This window comes from Macrobrachium rosenbergii, chromosome 49 (assembly GCF_040412425.1).
Source record: "Macrobrachium rosenbergii isolate ZJJX-2024 chromosome 49, ASM4041242v1, whole genome shotgun sequence".
Classification (NCBI taxonomy): Eukaryota; Metazoa; Arthropoda; class Malacostraca; order Decapoda; family Palaemonidae; genus Macrobrachium; species Macrobrachium rosenbergii.
Genome location: NC_089789.1, coordinates 41868750 through 41883454, shown reverse-complemented (window position 1 = coordinate 41883454; position 14705 = coordinate 41868750). Strand labels below are relative to the sequence as shown.

General features: G+C 36.4%; 1 protein-coding gene across 7 annotated transcripts in view; it reads left to right on the top strand.

Moving 5' to 3' along the window:
- drk (growth factor receptor-bound protein 2 drk) overlaps positions 1–10729 on the top strand; it is a 37459-nt gene extending 26730 nt beyond the window's left edge. For 5 of the 7 annotated variants that reach the window (XM_067093201.1, XM_067093196.1, XM_067093197.1 and 2 more), the window contains 2 exons: positions 1029–1194; positions 4397–8636. In XM_067093201.1, the coding sequence (XP_066949302.1) occupies positions 1029–1194; positions 4397–4570 (340 nt within the window). In that variant the 3' untranslated portion in view covers positions 4571–8636. Of the gene's footprint in view, positions 1–1028; positions 1195–4396 lie in introns of all 7 variants that reach the window. The other 2 variants (XM_067093194.1, XM_067093199.1) reach the window with 2 other exon arrangements.
- The last annotated feature ends 3976 nt before the right edge of the window (positions 10730–14705 follow it).

The following is a 14705-nucleotide window of genomic DNA, read 5'->3' as shown; positions in this document are numbered from 1 at the left end:
ATTTTTTTTATTCTGAGGATTATGAAGAAAAAATGGTTAGGCAACTTAGTCATTTGTGTTGTTTTCATGCCTTACACTTTTGATTTGTTATAGTCGTTCCCCATCTTGTATCTTCATCTTCACTACAAGAATAGTTGGATTTTATTTTAGTGTCAGAGTTTGAAGGTAATGTTTTGGTATCTTAGTGCACTGACTTGCTAATGTTTCAAAAAAATATTAAATTTTCTTTGTCAGTCAGGGCATAGGCATTTTTCAAGCAGTTCTTGACTGCTTGGTTCAGGTTGAATGTGTGAAGTGTGTGCCTTTCACAACCAGTCATCAAATGTTGATACTTGGATTTCAGAGTATACAGTTGCAGTACAGTATCACTTTTTAGTTTTCCAACTGGTATGGGTATATGTATTTTTATTACTGGTGAGAAGTTGTGTGCATATTCAATGTGCCTGTGTGAAGTGGTTTCACTCCACCCCTTTTTCACCTTCAGCACTTTAGCTTTAAATTTGGAATGCCTCTTATTGTGGGAGGTCTCATCTAGCTTCTTAGCTACTGCTTTGCTTCCAGCAGTCATAAAGAAATTTGTAAAAGCAATGGCTTTGTATCTATGTTTTTGTTTTAGTTATTAGATAAGGTATATACCCTTACTACATAAAGGATGTTTATGAAATATGTACTATATCCTCAGAATATGATTCATTTGTTAACAAGAGGTAAAATGGTACTTGACTTAACGAGAACGAGGTTAATAAATGTTCAAACAACTACCAGCTGCTAATGGCAAGTTTGTAAACAAACCCATTAAGAAAATTTTGTCAGAACTCACTTCACGTGTGATTTACTAGTTTATTGAAACTTTAAAGAACTAAAATGTACAAGATAGAATTCAAATTTTACCATTAAATACAAGACCTTTGGGCCATTCGTGTGAGAGTTAAGTATTTCAACTCAGTGGTTTACTTAAACTGCCTGGTAACAGTTATTAAATTTATTTAAATTTTAAACAAAATTGTATTACCTTTTTTTTTTTTTAGATGTGGCGATGGTGTGCAACACTTCAAAGTATTAAGGGATGCTCAGGGCAAGTTTTTCTTATGGGTAGTGAAATTTAACTCCCTTAATGAATTGGTAGAATACCACCGATCAGCCTCGGTCTCAAGGTCTCATGATATCAAGCTCAAAGATATGACTCCTGAAGAGGTAAGTTTTTTATATAATGGTAAACATATAGATTTTATGGCTCTTAATTTTGAGATGCTTATCCCCCTATACTGTCTTAGAGTAGGATGCCACCCAATCATATGTATTGAGCAGGTCATTGTTGATGGTACTGTATTTTAAAGTTTTAACTAGATGATCTCTATCCACCTAATTTTCAACTTATTTTGCCTATATCTTGCTCAATGTGTCACCTCTGACTCAAGAACAAAAGCCATAAGAATGTTAAAATGCGATTCAGTAGTTACGTTAAGCTGTATTATCCTAACAATAATCAAAATTACTCTATAGAATACAAACCATTGTTTTACTTTGCATTTTCATGTGTAGTGGTTAAAATTAAAAAGTTGTAAAAGATTATTTAAAAGACGATACTAAAAAATTTAGTGCTTCTCCATCATGAAATTAAAAAGTTTTAAAAGATTACTTGAAATTTAGTGCCTCTCCATCAAAGATATAAATATTAACAACACAATATTAAAAAAGAATATGCTGGACAAAAAATATACTAAAACCTTAAACTAAACTAAAAAAAAAAATGGGTATGTCATCCTGTCATTAAAAGGCTGCTTATTGAAGAGGATGGGAATTACAGACAAAACCCAAAAGCAAGTTGGAAGTGCAAACGACAAGTGATGATTTTTAACATAAGTACCATGCCCCCAAATGTCAACCCAATAGATACATTTACACAGTATAAACTTCATTCCTGTTACATTAGCAATAATTAGATTGGTGTAGACACAGAGAAATGGAAATCATGATTCCTTATACTACATAAATATCAACTATGATAAAAATTGGATGTCAACCATTTCGTCAATGTATGCCAGGAGTCAAACTTTACAGGAATAGGTCTGCTTTAATAATGTATCTGTCATGGTCCTGTTAATGCCTGTAAGGAATCACAGCTTTAATCTAGAAATGAGAGACTACCAATCCATCTCCCGTATTATATACCAGTTGCCCTCTTAATACTGGGCTAAGTAGTTAGCAGGTAAGTAAAATTGGAGCAGAGAGAAACCAGGACGAAGGAGCAAACGTCCTGTAGATTGTGGGATGCACAGCATACATCTGACACTGCCAGGAACACTGAAGAGTAAAAAGTTATTTGGCGAACATTGGGGAAAGTGGGCAAGCTTGTGCTGTGGGACTTTTCTGCTTTCAACTCTTCAAGTTGGTTTGGAAGTGTCTGTTTTTGCAAAGATTACAGCTAATTATGACTAGTTGGTTTTGTATGACAAACAGTAATTTTAGTTGGTTTTGTATGACAAACATTAATTTATAAATTATGGCCTTACCCTGATCGAATACAATAAATGATAAATTAGAATGTGTATCACGCATGTGCAGAGAAGACCCTCCGTATAAAAGGCTTTGGTCTGTATATAGTACTTAGGTAAAGTACATATGTTTAAAAATTTTACTGTCTCCCAGATTTAATTGTAGATAGAACATATGGCGTTAAAATCCTGATAGTACGTGTTATAATGGACATGTTATCTGCTATAATGGGTAAAGTCACAAATATCAAGAATTTTTGCTGTCTGAATGACTTAAAGCACATAATTTATTCATAATTGATACATGGTGCATTGTTGGCATTACTAAAGGGTATGTGCAGCATGCCTTCATCCCATAGCTGCACCCACTTTTAGCCTTTTACTCTATATCCATTCTCACTTCCTTTCTTCAGTCCGGCAGTACAACCTCTAACTATTGCTTCCTAGTGCAACTATGGGGAGTTCCCCCAGTTTCACCTTTAGGTCCCTGTCTGTATCCCATTTGTTTTCTAAATCTTGATCTTGTTGTCCAACCACTGCCAGCTCCCTCTTTTCACTGTCTTAATAAGCATTGAATGGCCACAAGTGCCCCATTGCCAGGCTTGACAGCCAAAATGTCATAATATCAGTCTGTGTGTTCTTCAGTCAACATGCTCCAAGCTCCACCTACATAATTGACTGTTTGGATTGGAAAACACTAGGTGATCTGTGTTCTAGCATTCACTTTCCAGTTTTATGCTGGAAACACACTTATCCTTTGTGCTATCAATGCTCTCTGTTATTTTGTTCCAGGTAAATTTCTGTTAACAAAATTTGAAAATATGTTTGTTTCCCATCAAATCTATTATTCCCCCCCCCCTTTTTTTTTCAAATTGTTACCATACAAAAAGATTTCCAAGAACCTGCCAATACAAATCCACTGGTTCCAGCTTCAGTCCGGTTCATTCTTTTGTCTTTGTTACCAAGGATGCATCGTTTCACCAGGCTGTTTTGAGTTTTGCATTTTATATTTAGGAGTCTTATTCTCCATTACCATTGCATTTCTCTTTCTTCTCCATGACCATTTTCCCATTGGTGGTAGTGCTGATTAGTATATAAGGAATAGTATAATAGTATTCTTTTTTGTCAGGAGAAGTACCCTGTGATTTCTCTTTACTACCGTTAAGGTAATGTATGGAAATGCCAAGCGTTAATCGAATCAGTATACTGTATGTAATTAGCTTGCTTCACAGTTTTTCATTGTGGTAACTGTGCTTCTTCATTCCCAAACTGTTGGTGGTCTTCACTGGAGGTTAAGTGTATTTACATTAAGGTAAAAAATATTCAGTCTTTCAACCTCAGGTTTGTCACGTGCAATTATTAAAAAATTACTGTGGTCTTTAATGCTTTATTTACTCAGTATTTCATCATTATTGTATTCAGAATATTGTGTTTCACAGGGTATGCCATATAGTAACAAATTTTATTGATACATGTAAGGGGAAAGATGAATGTGAAGATGTGGATTTTAGTGGTAATGGAAAAGTTTCGGTGTTGGATTTTTAAAAATATTTTGTACAAATAGTGCAAAATGATTGTTATAAATTAAGTACAACTGAAGTCAGCTTCAGGATACTTCCCTGCTTATCCACACAAGCCAGTTCATGATTGTGCTTAACATTTTTTTATTTCCATGTACAGGTATGAGAGGTTTTAAGTTCTTGAAAGTGATTTTCATTCTGGTAAAAAATTTATTGGATGCAAATCCATTGGGAAACTCCGTGTGAAGTTTATATCAAGTCTGGTAAATCATGAAAAGCTTGCAAGGATTTGTAGGATCAGGACGAACAAAGTTCAGTAGTGATAAACTTATAAGATAACTTCACTATAATTATCTAAGATTTTTGTCATTTTTTCCACAGTTCCTAGTGCAAGCCTTGTATGACTTCACTCCACAAGAACAAGGTGAACTGGAGTTTAAAAGAGGTGACGTTATCACTGTTACTGACCGATCGGACCAGCACTGGTGGACTGGTGAAATGGGTAATCGCAGGGGTCTTTTCCCTGCTACGTATGTTGCACCTTACCACACATAAATGGATTCCTAGAAAGTTACCTTTCAAGGTACCCTGGGTTCAAAAGAGGTATCTATTATGAAGGATCCCTCGTTGCAGAAGGGAAACCACCTAGTTTTGTCAAGTTTTCTCAAACTGCATTGTGACAGAGACTGAATGAGATTTTGTTCAAAACAATGAATAAAAAAAAAAGCTGGCTTGGCTAGATTTGCTTTGGCCTCTATAGCAGCAGTGAAGAGGAGGAAGTAATACAGCTCCACAGTTGGGTGGTTATATCTCCTGAATGACATTTTTCCCCTTTACTAGTACAGTTTGGTTGTTATGCATTTCTGTGGCTTTAATCCCAGTAATTTACTTATGCCCGAATTGTGGTTTGAGTTGGCCCTCCCAACGTGTAAGCTAGCCAGCTGAGTATTAATGTTTATTTTATTGGTGCCATTTTATACCTTTACCTATTGCAATTTTGTCAAGTTTCGTTCCTCAGAAAAATTGTATAACTAATATTTTTTGCCGCAAGGACACACTTGAAAATGACGATGTGATTTCTGAAAAGACAGTGATTTTGTGGTTGATACAGCTGAAATGTTCGCCAAAAATGACAAGGAAATATGCTGCAGCTTGAGGAGTAAATCATCTAGCCTTGCATGGCTTTATACCTTTTTTGCAATGATTTATCCAGTAAGACAGTCCTTGCACCAAAAAACTGTAATGGAATTATATATATGTATGTATGTTTATCCATACCTACATATATGTATAGAATATTATACATATATAAATTACTTACAAACTTATAAAACGCACACTTGACAACTTGAAAACACTGTACGTATTTACAAGAATCTCTGAGATGGCACTCAGATTCCAAAAATGGGTAACTGTTCCAATTTCATATTTATCCATGAAACCTCCTTTTATTCTTGTGGCCCTGTAATGTTTTGAGGCTCTGTGTTCAGGTAAAATTGGTCCAAGATACGGAGGTAGTAAACTTATACCAGTGCAGTCTACATGTGTCATCAGCCATTTCTCCTACTTTGAGCTGTATAAAAAAAAAAAAAACAAGACTTGATTTTGTATAGTGGGTGAGTTGCATTCATGGATTTGTTTAAAATCTATTGATTGGGATATGTAGCACCTCGTTAAATGATGATACTGTAGAGATTGCTTGGAATCATAAAAATCCTTACTAGCACAATTTTTATATTAAGATTCTGCTCTGTAAAATATAGAGAAATTTTGTGTATATGTCTCGAGGCAGTGGTTGTGAGGACTAGTGATTTTATGCCTAAGTGAGAGGTAGCAGTGATTGTCAGATGATGACAAATTACTAGGTAAAAACCGTTTTATTTTAATGTTCTTAGATCTTGTGTAATTTTGTTAACTTTGGCCTAGTTTAGGTCATTGCTGATATTGATAGAAAACAAGTTTATACTTTTTTATAAACAACAGTCATTGAAATATGTAGATTTCATCAAGAAAGATAAACACTAGAGTTGTGTTCAAAGGGGATTTTACAACAGAAATATGTAAAGATGTATCTTGTTTTTTTGTAGAAATATTTTAAAATGCATGGTTTTAAGTTTTAATTTTATGCGATCAGTCTTACAAATGCTATTTTTAACATTGCAAGGAGTTATAAGCATTGGAACATTTCCTAATCTTTTCTTTTAGTATCCAAGAACTGGCAGCATGCCAAGTGTGTTGGGTCATATACGAGAGTATACAGTAGATTAAGTTTTCAAAAATGTTCTTGGGCTCCACTAGCTAATATTTTAATCAGTAGAATATCATAATGAAAAGAAATGGGTAAAAAATTTTATTGGGTACGCCGCTTGTAAAACTTGGAGGTAGTCTGTTACTTGAGTTGTAAAGATTTTCATAGGAAGGAAAATGTTAAGAGCACTTCTCTATTAATGTAAGGTATGATTGAGTGTTGCATTCTTTTTTCTGTAAAACCAAGAGCACCCTCCACTATGTAGTGTCATTATTGGAGTTGAGATTTCTAGTTAAGCCAACTTTTCACTAATAAAGCATCAAAATAGGTTTTTCATCCTCAGTATATTTTGGTACTGTCGGTAATTGAGATTGGTGTTGCAGCATTCCACTGGAAGATTAGCGTGTGTTGATTTAGGAATGTACTGTAGCGTTGTGCTTCTACTGTGGTGGAAAGAATGATGCCATTGAGTGCATGAAGTATGTTGGCATTTGCTTCCCAGTAAAGTCGGAAGGAAAGTACAGCATGTGTTGAAAATCACCAAGGGAAAAATTTATTAGGATTGAAAGGACTTATTTTTAGGTTTAACATTTTCTGGTGTATAATTTTAAAAGCAAAGTTACTAGATTCATGTATGTGTTAAGTTGGATTTTAAAGCTAGCTTTTCTTGTTGTGTCATTATACAAGATTTAAGCACAATGTTGTATTAAGTTGTAGATGCTATAGGATGAGTATGGATTTCAAATTTGATAACATAACACCGTGCATTGTGTATAACAGGAAATTTCAACTGTATGTTACATATTAAGAACTGGTCTTTCATACTGGTAGAGGCTCTGTAGTTTAATTTTTTATTATATATTTTGCCTCCACATATGCCTAGATATACTCCTTTTTTTATATAAATTCACAAGAGAAAGATCAGAATATAAGCTTTCATGTTGCTCATCCTTTGCTACTGTCACCATATACGTGTAGTTGCAGTATATTTTAGAAGGTAAACAAGAAATGTTTCTGACACTTGGTATATTTTATTACAAAATAAGAAGTAACTGTATTAATGCTTACAAGGCAAACAATCTGTTATGTATATTAATGTCAGATTAAACTTTGAATTGAAGGGAATCACGGAAGACAGGAGAATGGGTTAATACAGTAGTCGCTTTGACCAATCTGTCCATAGTAATGATAAGGCCAGCCGTCTTGTGTAAAAGTAATATATTACAAAAGAACTTTATATATTTTCGTACCAATAGAGTAACACACAAAACAGATTTACCAATTGAAAGTAGTACAGTAATGAAATATTGCATTCAGAGCATTTAATTTATTGAATTTCATGAAAATTTGCCCACTGTTCATGTAAGTGAATGAATTTCACAATGAAGTGAAATACTTTTAAAATACATTTAAAAGTAACTTTTAAGAAGAAAAAGTTGCAAGCATATCTGTGATGTAGACATCATCCAATTGATGAGAATTTTAGATGGCTGGACGTGGGATCGGGTCAGCGTTATGTTTTTTTACCTAAAAGCATTGTATAATGACCTGCTGTGTCAATTAATCTAAAGTTGATTCCTTTTTCTCCAGCTTTTGTTATGACGAATATAGTTATATTGAAAGTTCAGTTACGCCTGTTTTTATAATAGTGTAGTTAAGTTTTATTTTAGCACAAATTTGCTTCTAGAACATTTGATACTTTTCTATGAGAGGATAACCCAGTATCTTGGAATATCCACACTTACTAAAGGGAAAATCACAATTTCTTCCCACAGTGACAATAGTAGTGCTATTGGAGCCACCAAGGTTCATGGCCAGGCTGAATCTCCATACATGTTAGTTGTATCAGTTGTACTACAAGATACACTGGTAAAACATCATCTACAGATGGAATTCAACATATGTGGAGTGCATGTAGACCTGTATGTTACATTACTTTAAACCATTGAAAGCCAAGATTGAAATTTTTGCCCTGTCTGCATTTATGGAAAAGGATTGCATACTTAAATTGCAATGAGAAAAGCTACATGTTAGAGAAAACACTGTTGTGTTTTTAGGATATCTTTTGTAATGTGTTATATATATTTTCATAAGCTATATACAGTACTCTCAAATTTATGTACTTCAATTCTGATAATTGTTATGCAAGTTGATTTGCAGAAAATTGTTTGCTGCAGGTAACTAGGAGCTGAACTTCTGGTGATGCATTTTGGTTCCTACTACCATTAAGCTTTTTTATACAGTAAGCCATTAGTTTCATCATTAAGAGATTACTTTGGTAAAGTAAGTGTAAGTTCTTCATTCATTAAACAGTGTTAAGCTCTCTTCTGAGTTGTTTTTAAAAATAAGTAAAAAAAAAGAACACTTCTTGATCATTTTCAATAGGTATGAATTTCCAAAATATACAGTGTATTGTATCAGTATTTTCCAGGAAATCTGGTGAACCTGTGAAGATGTAGAAGTACTGTTTAGGAAAAGCGTGAACTGTAATAACTTCTTATGCAAGAGACCGAGATTGGATCAGATGGCAATACTGTATAATGCTAGTTGGCAATACTGTATAATGCTAGTTTTGGTAAACAATAATTTTTACATTTGGCTATTAGCGTTTAGTAAAATTGCTAAGGAAAGTTTAATTTCACGATTTGCCGAGTTATCAATTAATGTTCTTTTAATCGCCTTTGTAGAATTTACTTACACAACGATCAAGAATTATATATTAAACATTGTTTGCCAGTGAATTTTCTGTAAATGTTTAATTTTACTCACGTTGTTTCAGCTAATGCTGCCTTGTTACAAAACATTTCCTTCCTAAAAAAAAAAAAATTGCCAAACTTAAAACCATGAAATTCTGTAGCAACTCCTCTTGGAGTGTCTTCAGTGTAAGGCCTGTCAGTAGACTTTGATATTAGCATAATCTTTTAGTTTTCTCATGGTATTGCTAGCGATTACAAAGTGTTCACGGTAGGAAATTCTCATGGTATTGCTAGTGATTACAAAATGTTCATGGTAGGAAATATTGTTTACTGACATAGTTTTAGTTTATAACAACAATAAAAAGATCAACCCCTTCTTTCCACTAAGTTCATTTTTTTCTTGTCACATGAGTTCTTTTATAGTTTTTGTTCACGATGGTAATGGAAGAATTGCAGAGCTCTAGTAATAGAAGATTAAAAACTTTTAGTTTCTTGTAGCTCTTACCTATGATTATTAAATACATCTTGGAACACCAATGTCTGTAGATAGGAACTACATTAGTACTGACTCATTACATCATTTCATCATCATGATCTTAGATTTCATACATTTGCCATTTACACAAGACCCAGCTTCATGAAAGAAAGACTGCATGTCAGCTTTGGATAAACTACATGGATGTTTCATATACTGATTTGTAACCAGACCTAATACTTTTCAAAACTCAAGTCCTTTTCTTTCCTTATGTCATAATTCTAAAGCTCCATCATTAGCAGGATTTTTCTTCATAGGGTATGGTATAAACTCTGCTATCTACACATCAGCTCTTATGAAAGCTCAGGTATCCGCATTATTATCTGCTGGGCAATAACTGTACTGTAGTTGCATGCGATAGATGTCATTTTGTGTAGGCGACCTATTTTCACTCGTATTATTTTGTCAGTGATCTTTTATGCTCAAGTAGAAGTAGATACAATAGACATCGTGTAAATCCTGTATTACACAAAGTATGTACAGTTCATGGATATGATTTTATATAGCTAGATGAATGCAGTAGTCTTTAGATATGCTGGAAGTCTCATGTTTACCATGACTCAGTTACTTTAGAACAGTGTAGTGGTTTTCATTTAGTGTAGGTTACATTTCATGTAAAGGATTTTGTTTGTGAATTTATTAGTGGTACACAATTGACATTGATATTGCATAAAGGGCTGTGCTTTACCAGCATTTATCAATGAGTGCGCAGTATCTCCGCCGTTTAACTGCACAGTCATTTCAGTGAAACTTGTATGTGCTCAAATCTCAGTACTGGTATGAGTGGATGATATCTGTGCAGATGGTAGAGTTTGTACTCCATTCCTAAATATCAAGCCACTTCAGGTTATTTTGCATGTTATCTGCACGAGTCATTGGAAATGCATATGAAAATGAAATGAGAAATTGTAAGCTGTGCAATACTTTGGAATTATAAGGATTGTTGTCAGGATAAAAGAGGCTCTATTGTTCTTCATGATTGCTATTTGCAAAAATAAATTAATTTCAATTTTTATGTAGTTTCAGGCTTGCTTTGTATTAATGAACCACTTAGTAATCATTGGGTTACCTCACTTTGGCGTGCCAATGGATGACGTAAGGTTAAGCTGTGTGCGATGGAGGGTATTCTTTTATTCCTACTTTGCAGTCTATATTTTTTGTGCATGTGCTGATATTTAATATTGAAACATACATCAAACTGTACGTGTGCGTTCAATAAACCTGATTTCGATGCATTACAGTGTATTAAAAATCATTTTGATGAATACTCTTTAAGGTCATGGTTTTAAAATTGTCACTCAACAATGTGCTTCTAAGATGCCATTATAGATATGATGACTCAGTTCACACACACACACTAGTCACAACTTCTTTTTATGTGTAATGAAGTGGCTACTGAGACTCATTTTGAGCAAGGTCTGCTGTATTGACATAGTCAAACTTGAGTACAGTGCATTGAAGGAAACTGCTTTATCAAAAACAGAACAAGGACCATGAAGTCCAAGAAAGAATTTTACCTCTTGGAAACTATGAGTGAACTGCTAGGTACAGTATTAGCAATTCAGATGAAACTCGGAGTTTGAAAAATGCTTTTCATCCTTAAGTGCAGTTTTTATTGTTAATATCAATATAGTAGTAGCCATGAGTATTTTGTTAAAAGGACAAATTTCATATACTGTGTTACCAATGTTCAGAAAGGTTGAACTATACTGTACCTATTAGGTAAGAAATAAGTTGGCAGCAGACTTGCTCTCTTGCTTTGAATTCAGAATAACCCAAAGAACACCAGATGGATTAGAGTATTTTGAGCAAAAATTTTCAGTTCCAACAAAATTAACCAAGTTCCTTATTGGCAATTTTTCTCCTCTTCCTATGTTTTCATTAGTTGACCAGTTGACAATTACCAGTCATAGATGCTAACTGGGAATTCTTATGGAGATGAATGGTGTGTTTGTTCACATAAGAATTTGGTTGTCTGATGTGAAGTCTAGTCACACTGGGCCTTCTCTGTTAAACCTTTTCAAAGTTATTTGATAATTCTCAGCCCTTGCCTGCCTTTAAACAGAAGTGTCTGCAGTTCATTCCAGTTGAAATACAAGTCATTGCCTTATATATAGGAGTATCTTTAAGCATGAGCTAGAGATGGTTGTTGAACTTGATGACAAGGTGGTTAACTGCTGGTTATGGGGGTGGGTGGATACCCCTCACTAACTTGTCATCACTTGATGTCTTAAAGCTGTGCTGCTCCTGTCTGCTAAGTTGTGATTTTTACATGAGAAATAGTCATACTAAGGTGTGAAAAGCATTTGTCGAGTGTAGTGAACCTTTATCCCCTCTGTAGGTAGATCCCTGCTGTTCAATACCTTGTTGCTGAGGAGAATTTACCACTTTGGAGGCTTCAGTTGAGGAGGTAGCCTTGAAGCTAGCCTATGTCTTCCTCCTAGGGGTTTGTGCAGGAGGCGGGAATCAGTATAGGAGGAGGAACCTCATGTCCTTAGTGTATCAATTGCTATGTTTGCAGATGCTGCAACCAGTAAGAGCTCGATCTGTTGAGTTTCCAATAGCTGGCTTCCTACCTGTGTTATATGCCCCAGGAAATTGACTACTGCTACTCCCTCAGAGGAGAGAGAGCACAAGTGATTTCCTCATCTTTCTCGTAGGAAGATGGTAGTCAAGTGCTCTCACCAGAATTTCCATAGGAAGAAGAAAATAAAATTTAGGCCAAAGGCCAAGAGCTGGGACCTTCAAGGTCATTCAGCGCTGAAACCAAAATTGACAGTGGAAAGGTTTTAAAGGTGTAACAGGAAGAAAACTTCACAGAGGGTGGAAAGTAAGATGGAAATCAGAGAATATGAAAGGTGGTAGTACAGCAAAAGGAATGAAATAGGTTGCAACTAGGGTCCGAAGGAACACTGCAACGAACCTTAAGTAATGCCTACAGTGCACTGCATGAGGTGCACTGACGGCACTACCCCACTAAAAGAATTTCCATAGGACCTCTGATGAAGACTGTTCCCAGTCTCTGAGCCTCACTGAGCACTCTCAGTACACTATCTTGGACAACTGGGCTAGCACAAGCCTCACTGGGCACACTAAGTACCCCATCCTAACCCCCTTTTGACAAGAACTGCTCCCTACATGTGTTTTTCCAAGGCCTTTGCTCGTGCACACAGTGGGCTACCTCTCGTGTTTTTGTGGAAACGTGGACCTTGCAATTCATGTTAGCTGTGCGAGTGTGGCGTACAGACCACGCATATGCAAGTAGCAGGTTGGGCTCTTCCTCATGTTTCTCCAGAAATACTACTGGTTAAGTCAGGTTTCCATGCACGCTTAGCCTGCAAGGTGTGCTCATGCAAGCAGCAGGGTTAGTTTAGGTTTCTTCAGAAACACTTGCCTGGTGTGATAACCATGCAAGTGCAAGTAGCTAGTGGGGCTCTTCCTCTTGTGCTTTCCCTTGGTCAGGCCAGTACTGCCTGCTGGTCGGCACATACTTGGTCTCCAGGTGATGTGTGTGCCAACAGTGGCTTCACTCAACAAATGCCCTCTCAAGGATCAGTTGACTACAGCTTGTTCTCACTCCAAGTACATGTCTTCCTCAGCTCATGTTTTTGCTGGTGCCTTTAGCACTAATCAGATAACACAGTCCTGGTAACAGGTACAGGAGCTCCCAGGGTGTGAAGAGTCCAGTCACTTAAGCATGTTGTTGGCTCTTAACCTGTGCTTCTGGGTATGTTTAATGATGTAATGAAAAGCAGAAAAAATACAAAGCACAAATAGTTATGGCACTTGCTTGTGAAAATGCTCACTTGCAGATTCCCAGACTTTCATCAGTTATCCTTACAATGTGCTCGTATTTGCTGCATGTTCATCATCTTCCTATCATTCCTTTTTCTTTTAGATTTTGGTGTTTTCATGTGCCCTGAATAGAACAACCTGCCTTTCATGCTGTCTGCAGGTAGTTTAAAAAATGGCTTATATCTTCATCCTATGAAAAGCGCCTGCTGAAGAAGACACTTCGACTGACCGCTCTTTTGGAAGTTGGAAACTTACAGGGATCAGAAGAAATTGGTGCTGTCAAGACTGGAATCATCCCAACTCCGAAAGGGATTCTATTACCAAGGTTGAGTAGGAACAATTAGGCCTTTACGCAGGGATTACTATCCCATGTGTAAAAACAGGATATACATGTAGGAACAAATAAACTGAAATTTCTATCCTACCTCTATAATGTCAAAGTATCTGTGGATGAATATGGTAGTGAAAGGCGGTTTCGGTCGGATGTGAATGCTGCAAACTCACAGATGTAAGCAGGGAAGGGAAAGCAAGACGTGCCCACTATTCATATGAACATGGGTGGGTGCTGTGTTCCAGACATTCACAGGAGTCCCACCAATGATCTTCATGGAAGCACCATCAATGCCATTCACCCAACCATGGAGGTAGAATCACTCTCGGGAGGGAGATTTCTCCCATATGAAAAGACCTCAGGTTTATATGTTTAGAAAAATACAAGTTACTTTAAAAATTTGTCATTTTGTCTGCTTTTTGCCACATAATTACATAAGTATCAGTTCCACCACTCGGGATTCTTGATTGAAGCTTTGTCTTCTTTTCTCCTAACTTGTACAGGACAAACTGGGGAAGACAGAATCACAGTAGCTTTCCTCTTGGAAAGAGATTCTTGAAGACGAGAGGCAGACGGACGAGGCACACCACCAACGGGAACACGTACACGTATGAGAGAGTCACGGACGTGGTCTGAAGACAGTGGAGAAATGCAGATGGTCCTTCGCTTCTTGGGGCGAGGATCAACGACAAAGTCTTTAATCCTCCAATGTCTGACAGAGGGAAGAACGAACAGGAGGAGAAGACGAAGAAGAAAGGGAGATCTACGTTGTTTCTTCTTAAGAACACATCCGTACTTCTCTTGAAAGACCAAGTCGACTGTCAAACACTGCCTGAACGAGAGTCCACAGATGGAGCAGCAGTAGATGACGTCATTATAGAAACTGATGACAACTGTGACGTCACAGGAGCAGACAAACTGTATAGGAGCTGGGACAGCCGTTGTTATGGGAACTGTCATGGCGGCTAAGCAGGAAACCCGAGAAGCCATAGCCTTAACGGGATGTGACCCAAGATGATGCACTTGGAAGGTCAAATGGCATCGTACCAGGGGGAGCAGCACAAGACCTAGCAGAGTGAAGGCCA